The sequence below is a fragment of the Marmota flaviventris genome, chromosome 6 (genome assembly GCF_047511675.1).
Source record: "Marmota flaviventris isolate mMarFla1 chromosome 6, mMarFla1.hap1, whole genome shotgun sequence".
In the NCBI taxonomy this organism is placed as follows: Eukaryota; Metazoa; Chordata; class Mammalia; order Rodentia; family Sciuridae; genus Marmota; species Marmota flaviventris.
Window position 1 is genome coordinate 26,563,648 of NC_092503.1, and position 18,177 is coordinate 26,581,824.

General features: G+C 43.2%; 1 protein-coding gene across 1 annotated transcript in view; it reads right to left on the reverse strand.

Annotated features, from left to right (window-relative positions):
* The window catches only part of Arfgef3 (ARFGEF family member 3), a 159,832-nt gene that overhangs the window by 42,160 nt on the left and 99,495 nt on the right, over positions 1-18,177 (reverse strand). Inside the window, exons 13-20 of the mRNA XM_027938466.2 lie at positions 12,133-12,299; positions 10,988-11,153; positions 7,545-7,652; positions 6,976-7,191; positions 6,722-6,832; positions 4,704-4,854; positions 2,590-2,910; positions 672-805 (exon numbers count right to left, since the gene is read on the reverse strand). Coding sequence (XP_027794267.2) covers positions 672-805; positions 2,590-2,910; positions 4,704-4,854; positions 6,722-6,832; positions 6,976-7,191; positions 7,545-7,652; positions 10,988-11,153; positions 12,133-12,299 — 1,374 coding nt within the window. The remainder of the gene's footprint in view (positions 1-671; positions 806-2,589; positions 2,911-4,703; positions 4,855-6,721; positions 6,833-6,975; positions 7,192-7,544; positions 7,653-10,987; positions 11,154-12,132; positions 12,300-18,177) is intronic.

Genomic DNA, 18,177 nt, shown 5'->3' on the forward strand with positions numbered 1-18,177 from the left:
AAATATCTCAGAACCTCAGATTCCTAACATGGAAGGGACCTCAGTGATTATACTTTGCAACCTGCCGCCATCCAAGGTCTGTTCCCAGCACACAGATTATGTGAGCAACATGCCACTCATTTGGAACTCGGGCAACTTGATACAACTCCATTCCTTTCACGGGGATGCCCTTCAGGAAGCCTTTTCTCTTCACCTGGCCTCATCTGTGAAGGCAGTGATACTGACCCATCTTTAGTAGGATAAACCTGAGAGCAGTTTCCTAAGGGAAGGATTAAGCTTCTGCTAACCCTTCCATTTTTCTCTTCTACCACCCCTTCTGAAATCAGTGGCTTTCTGCAAGCTGGCTGGACTCAGGCAAGTCTGGGCTTGTGATATGGAGAAGGGAACCCCACCCCCATGGGATGCAATCTGCTACACAGTTTCAACATCACAAGCACAAACCTCAGCAGAACAACCCAGCCTGCCTCCCCCATGAGCAGCAGCATTGACAGAATGTATCACCCTTTTCATGTTGTGCCTCAAAACTGAAAGAGAAGCTTGCACTTGAACTTCCCTAGTGTGACCCTGTGAGAAGGGAATGTGGATTTGAATCTTAGGTGTGCTGCTGGCATCAGAGACCTGGGATGTTTCCTGCTCACTTCCCGGCACAATTCCTTCTGGGAAAGAATTACCTGGCATTGCCAGAGAGTAATCGACTGTATCAGTAACAGAATGGAAAAGCTGGGACTGGGATGCTTTCTTCAGCTGGTAAAGGAAACCTCCCAAAGCCATTAGGTTCAGCTTATCTGTAGCATCTTCAAAGAGCCTGGGTGCAAACAGAGGACATCTGTTAATTTGCGAACAATTCATCAAGGTCTTTATGACAGAATGATTATGGTAATTTTCTTTAAGTGATTAATGAAAATGCTGGAAAACACTGTAGACAAACGTATGGTATTATTTTATCTGTTACTACTATGCACAAATTTGTGCTAACCATGGGATGAGGATCCAAATGGTACAAAGCACATTAAAAAAAAGGTGATTACGTAATTGAGGGTGGAATCCTCTGTATTAGCTTCAATTCCATTGCTTAAAACTCAGTGAATTAACCAAGAAGCTTCTGTTTGCCTATAATTGATGATTAAGACTATACACCTTAAGGGAGCTCAAGTATCTTTTGGAAGAAAGAGTGTTCCCCAGGGCTGGGTGGAACTCAACGGTAGAGCTCAGGGGGGCGCTTGGCTTGAGTAATGCTCCCTGGTCATGAACTTCCTAGCCAGTTATTCTTGTTTTCCACTCAGTTGGAGACAGACATTTCTAGCAGAAGGACTTAGGAGGGAGGAGGGGAGCACAAAAGTTGGGGAAGGATCCCTGGGTCCCTGGAATGAGGAGTGTAAAGATCAAACCTTAGTTTCATGCAGCCACAGAGTGGAGGGAGCAAGCCAGCCTGCTGTTGCTCTTGGGTCACTCCCTCCCACTGCTGTGGGGATACCAGAGGGCAGGTGGCACTGTGGGATGCCATGTGCTCTTGAGGGGAGTATCATTAGTAGAAATGGAGTCCTGGGCCTTTTTCAAGGAGTAAAATAAGGTTTAAGATGGAAACTGGTAGATTAAATATTTACAAATTACTGAAACTAACACATTTTGATGGCTGTTTTGTAATTCCAGTTTTGATGCCATTGGTTTCTGGGTGCCATTAACCATTTCTTGTCTCCCGTCCTAGTAAGAAAACAGGGGTACATTATAACACTACCTGACATCTGCTTATTACTTCCCAGACTCAAAACACTTTCATGGCCAACTTGTTGAGTTGAAGTGAATGTACTGGTTGTATATATGGATATTATATGAATCAGTAAAGAAACTAAGTCTCAGTGCAACTATTTCTATAGGCGTGACCAGGCAGCTGGTCAGTGTCAAAACTAGGACAGGAAGTCAGGGCTGTCTAAGCCCCAGACCAGGGAATGCTCTGTCCACTTTCCAAGCCCCTTTCTGTGTGTCCTCTCTAAATAAACTTCATGGTACCAGTTCTAGGAAGCCTGGGGCATGATGATCACATGCCCAGGAGTTAGGTGAAGTGTTCTATGTGTGATCAAAAGCACTTTCAGCATCAGGAAGTGTCACCAACCAGTTGGGGCCATTGTTGATTTTCCCTTAACATAGTTGTTGTGCACCAACCAATAACATGTGTGTTCCTGGGTGTGGGATTTTGTGAATAATAAGAATCACAAAAACAATGGATTTTTACTATTTGCTGAGTTCTGTTCTAGGTGCTGTTAGGTGTAGTGATGAACTTAACCTTACAATTACCCTGTGAGATAGTTACTCTTAAAAATCATCCTACTTTACTAATGAGGAAACCAGGGCCCAGGAGGTGAAGCTGCCCAAGATGCCAGCTGAACCGCAGGTAGCCTGCCTCCCCCCTGAACACAGTCTTTAGAAATCGGGTCCTTCTGAGGATGGGGTGTGGTAAGACAGAACTGCTTGAAAAATATTGAAAGGGGTTTAATGACTGGCTAACAAATCAAGTTGTTCCTGGGCCAATTATGAGACCAATCAGATAGATGCAGGCTTCCTTCTGGGGGAATGTGGGATGAGGGCACACACCTGTCAGCCTGGGTGGAGAGGCTGAGGACCACCTTGGCTGCACTGCTCCCACTCATGAGGCTGCCACCACGGAAATCAGAGGCCCGGCCCCGGCTGCCTTCCCGGACCAGCTCTTGGATGGAGAGGGGCTGGACCACAGGGGCCGTGCTCAGGGAAGGTCCCTGCTCCAAGCTCTGCTCCTGGGAGGGACCCTCACTCTCAAGGTCCCCAAGGAGTCCAGAGCCCCCCGATGCCTTCTGGGGCTGGCTGATGGTCAGAGGGGGCTGTGAGGTGCCGTCACTGAAGTGGGTATGCTCCAACGTGCCCACGTACTCACACACCCTGGAGAGAGCCAAAGACAAGCAGCATTTAGGTGCCGCAGCCCAACCAGCCATCACACGTCCACCCCACAGTGAAATACAAAGGAAATTAAACCAGCTCTGCAGTCCACCCCACTTCCTCCCCACTCATAGTCTGCCCTTTCTTCCTTCTCTCCCATTTCCTTACTATGTACCTATAAATATCTATCCATGCCCACACATATACATTTTTTTAATTGGATCATACAGGCTTCAAATGGGTGAGGGGTTCCTCAGATTCTCTCAGTCATCACCCTGTCTGGGAGAAAGAAGGGCAAAGCAGCCCATCTCACCCACTTTATCCTTCCCGGCTCACTGGTGTATCTAGACTCTGGCCATTTGAGTTAGTTTCTCCAAGGGACCCTTTCCCCCTCTGTATAGTGTTCTGGTTAGGAGTTAGGAAGTGTTTCCTTACTATGGGATCCTACAACTAGCACATGATGGACAGGCCCTCCTACCACAATGGGGTTCCACCCAGTCAAGTCCTGCCTGGTCCTGATAAGCTCCACATAACTCATGTGGGTGTGAGGTATGGGGACTTGGGACAGTCCCCGAACATGCCAAACACAGAGCAGACTAACAATATGTGCAACTGCCAGTTTCTGTTTCCAGTTGAACTTGGGACTCAGATGCTTTGTAAGAAAGAGGTCTCTCATCTCAGAACAATCCAGTTACTGGGGAAGGGCACCCTGGTTAATCCATGGGATTGTTAGCAATCAGATTTTTTTTGATTCTATACATATTGTTCGGTGCCGTCTGAACTTTTTCCCTGTCAGTCAACACCACCCTGTATACTGAAGCCTGTCTTGCCTCAGGCTGATTTATCCTAGTCCTTTCATACTTTCCTCTCAAGTTGGCTGTTTTTTTCAACCCTTGATTATTCCGTGTGCTTTCCCCTTTGAAATTCAATAAACACCTGTGGCTATGTTTTCTTTGGTGATGTCAAACTGAACCCAAATCTGGCTGGTGCTCTGGGCTGTTGCCTTGATGTTCCTGCCTCACTTCCCACTTGGTGAGGTCTCAATGCCTCTGCTCCAGGGAAAACAAGGCACAGCCAGACACCTGTCCTTTGCCTGTTTGGTGAACGGTACTCCTGCAATTGAACTGGGTCTTCCGTGAAGCCACAGTGTGGGGAGAGGTGCTTTTTGTGTTAGTCATGGGAGGACCTGGACTCTGTGCTTTTCACCTTACAGGACTCTGCACTATGTAATTGAATGGGGGCTCATTTTCACTTTGACACTACAAAGTTCAAAGGCAAGTTTTTGAACTGTCTTTGGCACAGAAGTACTATTCTAGTTTTCCTTTACTTGAATTAGAGTAGGCATATTTAATTAGGTATTTTATATAAACATGCATTGCAATTCAAAATCCTTCTTTCAGTAAAGAGGACGTAGGTAAACATGTTGTATTACAGCCAAGACCATTTTTACCTTTGCACACTATTCACTTAACTTACGTGATCTTCCTCCATCCTTTACTTAAGAAATTGACTTTTCCTCCTTGGTATAACACACCTGCCTCTCCTGGCAATGTCAATAGATAAATCACAATTCCCTAAATCCAGTTCTGTCCCTCCGTTCTCCAAAACACACATTCAGTGGGGCCTTTATATCTCCCTTCTCTTTTTGACTCTCATCTGGAGTGTACTCAAATTCTGTGAATGATCCTAATCCATATAAGAGCCGGAAGCCCCTTGAGTCTATGCTCCCCACCACCCCCGGGACCTCCCGAGGCAGGGCTGGTGCCATAGGCAGGGGTGAGGATCCCGTCATGCACCTGAACACGTGTGGCCAGCAGTCCGGGTTGTGGCTTCCCATTTCCAGGCCTACGCTGAGGATGGCATCCATGCACAAGATGTGGGCTGTGTGCAGCCACACCCCCTGCACCTTCCCCATCTGCTCCAGTTTCTGCTCCACTTTTAGTTTCACTGTGTCAGAAAGACATTATTAAAATAACAGTCTGAACGAGGGAGACAGAAAGGGAGAGAGAAAAGATGGGAATGAAAGAATGTGTCATGCAAGGGTGAAAGGGAAACGAGACGTCACTGGCAGCGAATGTTTCTCTGGCCTATCCCCACGGTTCATGCCGATGACCCCTCAGACAGGCCCCATTCAAACTGGTGACCCCAGCTCTGGCTCTGAAGTCAGACAGATCCTGAGCTGGTAGGTGTATATCCTCCCGGCCCCATAACTCTGATTCAGGCATAGCAGTGTGGATGGGCTTCATATGCCAATGCCAGCTAAAGCCATCTGTGCCCAGAGCTTTTACCCTCCCCTGTACTCAAATTGGTATTGTAGAGGAATTCCTGGAAGTCTGGAAGTTCTGAGAGTGTTTAATGTTATACTTTCTTTGTAGTGGTCATCTCATAATCAACTATGTGTGCACATTCTGATCACCAGGGTGACTTCCTTATAACTGAAAATTAGCATATCATTTCACTCCCTGAGTTTACATTATATATAAGAGCAAATTATTATAATTATAAAGGATTAGACGGGCACGGTGGCGCATGCCTGTAATCCCAGTGGCTCAGGAAGCTGAGACAGGAGGATCTCAAGTTTAAAGCCAGCCTCAGCAAAAGGGAGTTGCTAAGCACCTCAGTGAGACCCTGTCTGTAAATAAAAAATACAAAATAGGGTTGGGGATGTGGATGTGGCTCAGTGGTTGAGTGCCCCCCAGTTCAATCCCTGGTGCCCTCTCCACCAAAAAAAAAAAATAATAATTATAAATGACTAATGAGAAAGGATGTGGGCATGACCAAATAACACAGTCTTCCTTGAATAAAGGTTTCAAGTCCCTAGATTGGGGGTTAACAGTGATGATCCAAAACTGAGGAAAATAGCTAGTTGACTTTAAAGGACTCTGAACCATATTTCTGTTGTAAAGAACAAAGTGATTTTTAGCAAAACGTCACTTGTCTCATAAATATAATACAAATTTAATTTCTTTCTTATTTATAATTAGAATATTTTGGACTTTGGTTTTGTGGCCTTTTAAAGAACTGTCAATGTAAGGATTTGAATAATCCGTAAGTAAAATTGTGAGACCTTTGTTTTAGTGGACACTGGGGATCCTTGAGAACTCCTTTGCTTTCAAGTAGATCTCTAAATATTATTCGAGATTGAGGCACACTCACCTACATTGCTTTTCTCAAGAGTGTGCAAGTGTTCTTGCGACTAGCACTTTCACGCATCTGGTTATGATGTTGGTGCAGTCTGGACCCAATTTGCCTTTCTCCTGCTTGCTGTCTGCCTTTTATCTTCCACTGCTACTGGGAAGGTCATTCCCTCCCCTTAGGTCTAGACAGTCAGAGCATCATTAACAAACTGATTTTAATGAGACAAAACTCAACCCTTTTCTGAGTCCACACAGCTCAGGTTTTCCTCTGACAGGAGTGAAATCTCCCCGAGTCCCCTCTTGTGGACTGCTTCTGTCTGTTCGATTTTGCCCTTCAGAAAATTGAAGGATCTGCCTTCCACTGGGTACCTCCATGAGTCACCAGGGCCAGTGGCATGAGATGTAAACAGCTCAGCCAGGTGGACCCACGGGCTCCTGTAAGTGGCCAACTGCACTTTTCTGGTTACCAGTGGCTAGTGTGTCTCTCATCTCTACAGGGACCTTCTGTAGGCACTGTGTACACCCGTCACCTCAAACATCCCAAGCCTGTGACCTGTGGGACTTGTGACTGTGGTGTAGATCTGCAGTGTATGTGTTTGCTGAGGTGTATGGGTATGTGCAGAGGGGCACACACCACGCCCAAGGCACCAGGCAGATTCTGGCCCTTCAGCTGTTACCTTGTGCTATGGCATCACTGGGTTCTTGGACTTCTTTTTCCTCTTTTTCTTCCTGGACACAGGAGGCAGCGGCCATCTGGGCAAGGGCTGAGGCGCAGTTAGCAGCAACCCCTTTAGAAGAAACAAACGACTACCCTTAACTAACTATGTCCTCCAGCCACTCACCTGGCGAACCCCTGCTACATGCTTCTTCCCTGGTGAGTTCTGCAGGGTCCCCCACAGGCCCCTGGTCAGGGACACCACTCCCGCAGTACCTAGGGCACAGCTCAGCCGGGCAGCCTTCCGCAGCCCATCCAGGCTCATGCAGATGGCGTCACGTTCCTTTTGGTTCTGCTCTTTGATGCCTTCAGCTCCCAGAATGAAGGCCAGCCCTTTGGAGCTCCCTGCCATGCGGCCAGTCAGGGGGGTTGATAGTGTATCAATCAAGTTCTTCCAGCAGCCAACCAGAATATAGCGAGCAAATGCCACACCTAGAACAGGAAGGGGTATGGGTCATTTTCCAGAGACAACAACCACCTAGCAAAAAAAAAAAAAAAAAAAAAAAAAAAGCCTGAGGTTCTCTGGCCATCCAATTTGCAATACTGAGTTGCATGCAATTCTCTGATAGGAAATATAATTCACTGGGTTAGGTTGCATTATGTTTCACTTTGTGCTTATAAATAATAAATGTTACATCATCAGCTGGATGATGCTAAGTAACTTCCATCAGTCACTTTTGCTACCAAGGTGCAATCTCAGTTCCTTTGTGTCACCACATGATGACATAATTGCTGGTAACATAAGCCTGTATCAATGTTCATAAACTCAAGACCCAAGTCCTTACCTGCCACCGTGGAGTCGTCAATTCTCCTGCTCTGGGTGAAAGGAGACTCTGAAGAAGCTGAGGCCATCAACTGGCCACCGATTGCACTGCTCTCTAAGCCATCGATATCTGTCCAAGAAAGAGAGCAAGGTTTTCCCTAAATAAAGCACTCCAGTCAGAGACAAATGGCCAGTGCCATGTTCCATTTTCTTCAACAAGCACCCACTGTATCTGTTATGTACTCAGCACACAGCAACTTTGATCAGAATATTGCAAATTTTGTTTTATTCAGTCACTCCATGTTTCTTTCATTTTCAAAGGATTCTTCTGTTATGCTGTTGCATCTTTTGTATGTGAAAAACTAAAGCTAAATTCTGCCATATCTGTTGTTAGAAAATTTATTCATTTAAATATTTTGATCTTTGAATACTCTTCTTATTCAAAACCAGCGCATTATTCCCCAATTTTTTTGTGTACACATTACCCTAACGTGGATTTTTCTTTCAGAACCTCCTCATCAGAATTAATAGGAGAATCAGCCTCTTTGATCAGATGATTGTTTACTCTAATTGTCAAGCACAATAATAGTGCAGAGATAATAATACCTCCCAATTTTCAAACTGTTTTCACCTAACATTTTTTTCATTTCATTGTCCAAACAACTCAAAGAAAGTAAGCAGGGCTAGGATTATAGTTTTCATTTTTAAAAAAGTATCATCCCATATTATAATTACTCTTCCTCTGGCAGTACTGGAGAATCAAACCTCATGCATGCTGGGCAAGTCTGAGCTACACTCCAGCCGCTGTGATTCCATCTCCCTGCTATTCCATCTCTTCCATTCAACTTTAATTCTTAAAGTTGCTAAACAGCCCAGGACCATGAAGCTGGTAAAGGAAGGAATCAGACTTAGTATTTATGTCTTTTAACTCCCAATAAAGCCTCTTTCCATGATAGCATACTCCGGTTCTATACAGGATCCTGATCTACTTTGTATAAATTTTTGTTAAAACAAACTCCCATACACCATTGGCTCAACAAACCCCTACTTAACATTCTGGCAGGAAGAAAATTAGCCTGGGGTTGAAAAGCTGGGATTCAGTCTTGGCTTTGTATCAGGCAGCCTTGTAGCTGTGCTAAGCACTCTGTTCTCTGGGCACCAATTTTCTCACTATAAAGAGAGTAGCCATTGGAGAAGTGGAACCATGTACCTGGGTGTGACAATATAGTTGAATGCAATGCAGGCAGGGGATGGAAAAGGGAAGGAAGCTGGCATATATTTATTCTGAGTTTAAAACTTCAGCTTCAGTCCAAGAAGATGAGACTTCTTTGCATGGTGTTTTAGAATTGCTTCACTGTATCTTTGATTCTTAAAAAAATTTAAGAATCCTGAAGGCTCCCTGGCAACATGTTGGAAAATTTTTTAAAAATCCAAAAAAACAAAGGTAGGGGAAGGAATCTCTATGGCTGCTGAAGTGAGAACAGGCCAGTTCCTCTGAAATTATTTTGACTTTTGATAAAATGGCCTAATGCCATTTGCCAAAAATTGCCATAAATTTAAGTTACAGTATTTCCCATATGCTAGGTAAAGGACTATTGGAGTATGCAAAGTTTATTTAAGCACTAAACTTCACAATGCTGTAGAAGGCTTTGACGTGGCACCAGGAACGTCCACTCAGTGCCATGTTGGTGATCATATTGCTGCTGATGCTTCTTGTACACAATGAAGCAATCAGACAGAAGCTTCCAAAATGTAGTAAGATGCTGCTTCACATATGGAATTTACTGCTAAGATTCATGAAATCTTGTTTTGCTAAATTCCCGTGAAAAGACTATTTTTCTACCATTAAACTGAAGCTAAGTAACTTTTCTTTGGATGTAGCAATTGAACATACTGTTCCATTAATGGTGTTTGATGAATATGACCACTGTGAATGGTCTGTTGCTCATTCTACATTTACTGAATGACCCCTTTTATTAAGCCTCAGGTAATAGTTTTACAGACTTATTTGGCAGAAACTGTGGTATTTGAAAATTGAAGAATTAGAGTTGGTGTGTTGGAGATCCAAATTCCAAGATATTTATAAGCTCTGGACAGAATTCTCCATCCCTACTGAAGGGGTTTTATGAAAACCAAGTATTGCTTATAGATACATTAAATAAATGTCTCTCATAGATATAGACTATTATTTTTTCAAATGAATGTGAATGCTATTGTAATCAACAAAATACAAATTGGTAACTGTCCAGGGATTTTGATCTGCAATGCTTGAGAACCAGTCTTGCCTCCCCAGCTCCATCCTTGTTCTGGAAGCAAGACTACAAATGCCAGACAATGACCAGAACTCTGCCCCACGGGGACAAGATATATGTATATCTTGACTTCCTGCATGGTTCCTCAATAGTGCCATGTCCCAAATTCCTCACTGTTGGATTCCATCTGCCAATAGTCAAATCTGTCAACTTATAAGAGCCCCCAATACCAGCTGCAGGCAACATGACATGCCATTTGGCCAACAGATCAGCTTCCCAGCTGGACTGTGCTGCCCAGAAGGACTGTGCAGCTCAGCACAACATTGCTCCTGCCCAATACAGAGCTATTTAGCTGAATGAGGATATAGGACACTATAGTGAAGGCTGCAACACTTGTCCTTCATGTCCTATCAGCTGGAACTATGAGAATTCAGATCAGACACCAGCTTGCAATCTCTGAACAAATACAGAGCAAACCTGAAGATCTAACTGATTAACACTTCTGATGAACAGAGCAAACGCTTGGATACTTCCTGATCTTTAACTGACATCTTGGCCAAGTCAGGAAAGACCAACAAGATCTGCCAAAAGCAACAACAAACAAAAAATCCAAATGTGCTCCAACATGATACTGAAGACTGCTCTCCTTACTATCATATGAAATTTCTAATAGCTGAACAGGATATTAAAAACTCTGGACACTGAAAGGGAAAGATACTAGACAGGGAAGGTGTTATTAGCATTATTGTGAATTCTGGGAGAGCTGGGAGGGGAAGGGAGGAGCTCTGATATGGATAGGAAATGGGAACAAGGCCAAGTTTAAGGTCAATGGTTTTATATTGCTGGTCAAATCCCAGGAGCAGTAAATGGTAGAGGGCCTCTCCTAGCATGTGAGAGCTTCCTGGAGTAACTCTGGGCCTTGTGCCCAGAAAGTACTAGGTATCCACTGAAGAGGCCTATAGCCTGCTCCATAGGCAACGGTGCTAAGTTAGTCCCTGTCTACTAGGACACAGAGAGCCCTACCGGCTCCCCATGGAAAAAGGACAGAAAATACTTGTGAGGTTGCATTCATGACACTTCTCTGGAACTGTCACCGACTACCAGAGAAGCTTTGTAGGTGCTGTTTCAAAAGTCTGCTTGAAGCACAACTTCTACCTCAAAGAGACTTTGATTACGAGCCTTCCTACCCTGCCGAGTGGAAAGAGCCACTCACCGGTCAGCATGGTGATGAGGGGAAGGCTGTTGTCCTCAGGGCTGCCCCAGTAGCCAGCTTCTCCAAGCATGTTTCTCTCAAGCACCTGGTGGTATAGCTCCTCGATCCAGGCTTGGGAGAAGACCATCAGCACCCCGCTGGTCTGCACCTGTTTCATGAACTCTTTCTGCAGAGTGAGCACATTAAAAGGAACCCACATGTGACCTTCTGCAAATGAACAGGTTCCCAAGCCACCTCTTCAGGTCAACCCCCTCCCCTGCCACTGATTCAGGGCTTTTTATTTGGGGGTGGGAAGCTGCAAGGGGGGGAGCGGCTGAGATGGAGAAGTCCCCAACTTCATGTAGTCCTTTTCACTTCTGCCGTCATTTGACAGGTACCCCGTAGGAGGATAAGATGCTGCACTTTATATTCTAACTGTACTGGGGAGAGGGCCGCAGACTGCACAGCCACCTTTGACAGCTTCCTCTTCTCCCTGCTCCAACAATACAGAGATGGAATGTGCTCCCCTAAGGAACATGTGTACCTTAAGAGCCACCTGACTATCCTCATGAAATAATCACTCACCCTTGGGAATGCATAATGTATTAAGCAAACAAATGGCTGTTGATTCCCTTCTGAAGATCCACGGATTCAGCCTCACACACTGATATCAGAGGATAACTCTGAGTGGCTTGCTCAGTTAAGGGGCCCAGCTACAGCTAATCAGTGTCCTTCTCAATCAACACCCTACAGGAGCTGCTTCATCAGCAGCAGTCAGCAGCCTCAGTTCTGGCTAGGTCTGGGAATGTTCTGGAATACAACCAAGAGGTTTGTAACAGTACATCTTCATTTTTCAGGAAATTCCCTGTACATCTTCTGATCTCAATGTGTTGATGTGTTTTTTTTAAACGTGTTTTACACACGTTTGACAGAGCCACCAGACGAATTACTGGGCCATCAGCAAGATTCAGAGTTCTTGCCTGGCTACTGTTCCCTGTGGGCAGCTCTGTAGCTCACAGCATGGTGCAAATTGCCAATCTGTGCCCACGGGCACGACCACGGCTGAGCGGTGTGGATTAGAACACGCTGTGCTGATCCTCTCCAGGCACCGATGCTCAGCTGTGTAGCCAGGAGGCTGGAGCAGCCACAGTGAGACGCACACTCACCATCATGCCAGGCGCCAGGGTCGGCCGCTTCCTGTAGTAGTCACCGTGGGAGAGCTTCAGGTTCAGGAGCAGGGCGCAGTGTGCGGCTGTGTACAGGCTGTCCGCGTTCATCAGCATCTGGAAGCACAGGCTGCTGCTCCCGTCAAAGCAGGGAGAGTGCATCATGCCTGAGGGGGGAGTTAAGAGAGCAGTGGGGCTTCAAACAAGATGCTTGCTGAGACCCGCGTCTGGGGAGCTGAGAATTGGTCCTAGGGATGGATAGTGCATGGTGGAGAGCCTTTCTACAGCATAGTATAGCAACAGCAGCCAGCCAGATGCTGATAGGACCAGATAGACACACAGGAGGAAGAATGTACATCTACCTGAGCTGTACCTTGATCTGATACTTAGCAGCTGCAACTTTGGTAAATCATTTAAGTCCTCTCTCACCTTGTTTTCCTATGAATAGGGAGAATAACTGACTACATTCTATTCCTTGCTCAAACTCTCCAGTGGCTTCCCATGACAATATAACAAAACCCCAGCCTCCCCTTCCCCTCTCCTTCTCACTTCTGCAGCCCTCTGATCTTCTGGCTCTCTCATCACCACACCCACCTGGGCCTGCTTCAGGATCTTTGCATCACTTTTGTCACTCTCCAAAATGGTTTCCTGAAGATCGCCTAATGACTTGCTCCTTTGATTCTTTCATTTCTCAGTTCAAGTGTCAGTTTTTCAGCTCTCTTCCCTTTCAATTCCATCTAAATAGAATCCCACCACCCCCCGAATACTCTATTTCCTCACCCTGCTGTCTTTTTTGTTTTGTTTTGTTTTGGTACCAGATTGAACCCAGGGCCCTCAACCACTAGGCCACATCCCCAGACTTTTTTTTTTTTTTTTTTAACTTTTATTTAGAGACAGTATCTCACTAAGTTGCTGAATCTGTCTTTGAATTTGTGATCCTTGTGCCTCAGCCTCCTGAGCTGCTGGGATTACAGGCATGCGCTACTGCGCCCAACTCACTCTGCATTTTTTTATGCCTCAATGGAATTTATTCTAGCCAACATTATACTAATATTTATTTCTTTAATTTCTGCCAGTATCACTATTACTTAAGGTCTATGAGAAGGTATGACTTTACTAGTTCTGTTTGTTACAGAATCCCCAGTGTCCAGAATGGTGCCCAACACATAATAGACCCTTACAAATTTTTGTTGAATATCTGAATAAGAATGAATGAACAAAACTACTATGAGAACAAGATGCAATCATGCATGTGAGATGATTATGGAAGTTACTCTCAAATACAAACTTTTCAAAATGCTTAATATAGAACTACCTTATGATCCAGCCATTCCATTTCTAGTTATATTTCAAAAAAAAAAAAATTGAAAACAAGGATTTGAACCACATAACAACCAAGAAGCAAAAGGTGGCAATAATCCAAGAATCTAGCCAGGACAACTGGATAAACAAAATCTGGCATGTATGTAAATGAAATATTATTCAGCCATAAACAGGAATGAGAGCTCTGGTGCCCGCTATGACATAGATGAACTTTCAAATCATTAAGCTGGGCTGGGGCTGGGGCTCAGTGGTAGAGCACTTGCCTAGCACATGTGAGGCCCTGGGTTCCATCCTCAGCACCACATAAAAATAAATAAAATAAAGGTATTATGTTATAAATAAAAAATACATTATGTTGAGTGAAATAAGCAAATATGTATGATTCACTTATGTGCAGTACCTAGAATAGATAAATTCATAGAGACAGAAAACAGATTAGAGGTTACCAGAGGGGAGAGGATAGTTCCTATTTGGTATAATTTTAAAAAAATTCTGGAAATAGTGGCAATGGTTTCAAAATATTGCGAATGTAGTTAGTGCCAAATTATACACTCAAAAATGATTAAAATAGAAATATTAGTGTCACATACATTTTACCACTGTTAAAACAAACAATAATGCAATATATCAAAAACAATTGTGCACACCAAATGGTTAAACTATGGTGTGTAAATTTTATCTCAAGCAATTTTTATAAAAATGGGGGAATAGAGAGGCACACAACCATGTAATAGCTATTGGTTTGTTTTTCAATTTTTTTTTTTCTTAAAAAGTTATGGGGCTGGGGTTGTGGCTTAGGGAACATGCTAGCAAGAAGGGCCAGAAAAAGCTTTTGAAATTGAAAAAAAAAATGATGATCTTTCCAACATTTTATGGTGGGAGTAAGCACATCTGAGAGTACACGTGTGCATGCGTGTGTGTATGTGTGTGCATGTGCGTGTGCAATTCCAGCAGAACTACCACAGACAGTTTGAGACGAGGTATCACCCCCACCTGGCTTTACAGAGTGCTAACAGAATTCTGCTGCTGCCCTAAGAGATTGCTGAGCGTACTTTATGATCATGAGCCAAGGTGCATTTTTAAAAGGAGGGTCAGGTTGAGAGCAGGATCTGAAAATTACATTGTCCTTGAAATGTAGAGCAGGACATGAAATTACGACTCAGCCCCAGTGGTCTATGGGAACCCCCAGCACTCTGAAGGTCCTGGTGGGGTTGCCTCCAGTTCTCCAGGAGAGATAGAGGGCCTAAAATTCATCTCTTTGCATTGTAAACCAAAAAGCAGTGTTCAGGAATAGGAATTTAAGTACTTTAGATAATAAGTGAAAGATACATTTGAGTCTGTGAATAAGGGGTGGGGGAAGAATCTGTACTGATTTTAGACACCAGTCATAACTCTTCTAAAGATTTTGAAATCAGCTACTATTTCCCTTGCAACATATTTCAGAAAACGGAACACTTGCTCAAAGATAAAAAGGGGAAAAACACACCTCTTGTATCTATCCACATGGAGATTCAGATAGAGATGCAGCATACTCCTGGAATGCGCTGCTAGTGGATGTACCCAATTCTTAAATAATTTGTTCGACTTGTTGGCAGCAATCTGTTGGTATTGGCCTGTATCTGCATGCAGACTAATTTCTTCAGTTACAAAGAGCTAGCAAATGTGTGAATAAAACAAAATGAGGGATATTCCATCCAGTTAAGGAAAACAGATATTTGCTTGCTATACCAGATATAGTTCACTGGTAATATTAATAATAAGGGAAAGAACACAGTGGGTATAATTAATTAAATTCCAACTGCCTAAAACCAATCTCTCCTCATCTATTATTTAATTTGATTCTTCCCAAACATTGTTTACTAGCAAGGAAAGTGCCTAAGCGATATTAACTAACTTGCTCAAAGTTATACAGCTAGAAATTGGCAAAGGTCTTCTGGGCCCAAACTTCAGGATTCTTGCACTGTGCCATGCTATACTGGCTTCCAATGCTGTGAGGAGATTCTGCTGTTACATGTCACTCTCTGATCTTTTATTTCCCAAGCATCCTTCTGATTGGTCTCATTGCAGTGCTACCTGATCTGGAGTGACAAACTAAAGGAACCTTTAACATATTCTGGCTTTTGTATTTGTGTTTCCCAGTTTCAATAACTGAAGCTCATTCTGTCCCTCTGCAACTGAAATGCTCTTTATTGTCAGGAAGAGGAGGATAGATCACCTCCCTGACTGGTTACCAGCACACAAATGGATACAAAATAAGCACAAAAGACCCTTAAGAGTCTCTTCCATGTCAAGATAATATAACAGTTCTTTTTAAATTCACATTAAATACCCCCATTTAAAATATTTAACAAGACTGTAGAGTAGAAAAAAGTAAGAACAATCTTGTTTCTCCGGAATCTCAGTGATAATGTTCCCAGCAAAACTTCCTTGTATGTATGGAAATATAATCACATATAAAATCATACTGTACACATCATTTTGTAATGTGACATCTGCCAAGAAGATATCTTAGGCCTCTCTTCATATGAGCACTTACAGATCTGCCTTACTCTCTTGAACACGTGTGCATGGGCCCTGCATGGTTGCCTGGGGATCAGAATGATTAACGTTCACCTGGTGGTCATTTCTGTTGTTTGAATTACGAAAAAAAGCTGAGGTGATGAAACTACTTTTAGCATGTGTATTGGTGGGATAATTTTCCAAGAGTAGAATAAATATATTCAGTTTAATAGATATGGCCCAAACATCTTCCATGATGTTTTATACATACTATGTTTTCCTCTCACCAACTGTGCACAATGATGTTCTTACAGCTACTCTCAACAATGCTGCATGGGCCTTATCAACTTTCTAAGCCTCCATGATAAGGTTATATGACTTTGTATCCCTTAGAGTCTATAGTTCCAATTTTTATATAATATTGCTGCTTTGTTTCCTGGTAAAAGTTATAAGAAATTATGCTTAGAGATTTGGGAAAAGATACACAGAAGAAAATAAAATTAATCCATAATCATGCCATTCTGTGTAAGTAATATTAATATTTTAATGTTAATCTTGAATCTCTTTTAAAAATTACATTTTGACCATTTTCCATATCATTCATTTTTACTCAAAATCATCATTTTTAATGGCTATATGGTGCCAACTTTAATCTTTTCATCTTTCCCATATTTTGGAGCATTTTGGTTATTTCTGATATTTTTACTGTTAAATAATGCTACCATATATATTTCGATACATATATCTTTGAGTCCCTGCCCCCATAGTATGGATTCCCAGGAGCCAACATTGACTTTTGAGCCTTGGACAGCTGTTCCATGTTTTCTGTGTTATGACTTTTCAGGGCAGATCAACTCCAGGGGACTTTTGTGTTCTTGAAAAGCACAGCATTTCCTAAATAATTAAAAAGCCTTCAAGAGAAGCATGTAGAGACAAACGTAGGGGTCCACCAAAAAGAGACATTAAATATCTTGTGGTGAGTTAACAGAAATGAATGTTATAGAGGTATCGTAAATCATACTTTCAAAGAATATTCAAAGAAACAGGAATATGCTAACAAAATATTAAGTGCAACATAACAATGACATACACTACATTCTTTCCCTGTCTACGTGTATGTATTCTCTCTCTACCCACCCAGGCACTGGGAGTGTGACAATTTAGAGCTTGCTCTCTGCAGCCACACTACTCAGCTTCCTATCTGCAGCCACACTGCTCAGCTTCCTATCCTGGGTCCAGCTCTTCCTAGCTGTGGTAGTTTGGGTGACTGACTACTCCATGTCTCAATTTCCTCATCTATAAAGTAGGGATAACAGCTGGGTGTGGTGGTGCACGCCTGTAATCCCAGCAGCTCGAGAGGCTGAGGCAGGAGGACCACGAGTTTAAAGCCAGTCTCAGCAAAAGCGAGGTGCTAAGCAACTCAGTGAGACCCTGTCTCTAAATAAAATACAAAATAGGGCTGGGGATGTGGCTCAGTGGCCGAGTGCTCCTGAGTTCAATCCCAGGTAACCCCCCTCAAAAAAATTAATAAAGTGGGGATAATAGCTCTGCTACCTTATAGGGTATTACATGAATTAATATACCTAAAACACCTAGAGAATACAGAGTACACAGGAAGTGCTATGTTAGTGTTAACTATTATTATTATTATTGCAGATACATGCAAATGAGCACATTTATATGCTGAAAAATTCCTGCAAAAAAAAAAAAAAAAGCCAAAATATTTCAGGGACAACCTCAAGGTGATATGATTATTGTTTATTTTTATTTTGTCTTTATAGTATTATATTCTACAAATTTTATATTCCACAAATTGCAGGATGCTGGAGAAGGATTTTTGTTAGATTATCTGTTCTCCAACTGTGTTTCTGGAATACTTCCTTTCTTATTTATTAAACCAATAATAATGGTGCTTGTCCCTTCCTGCAGCTCCTCTGTACCTGCAGAGCTAGCAGGACCAGGAAGGGGATGGATAATAAAGAGCAGGGGCTTCCAGACTTACCAGAGCATCCCAGCCCCAGGCTGGCAGGGAGATAGCAAAACCACGGGAACCCCAGGAGCTGTGAACTGGGAAGGGGGCTAACTGGTGTGTGAGAGGTGAGAGGTTTCCCTTTACAGATTTCCCAAAGCTCAAGCTTTGAGTTTGATTCTGGGATGGGAACCTAAAGGGAGGCAGAAACCAAATATCCTACCAGCTGGGGAGGCTAGGGGTCTTGATCAGAT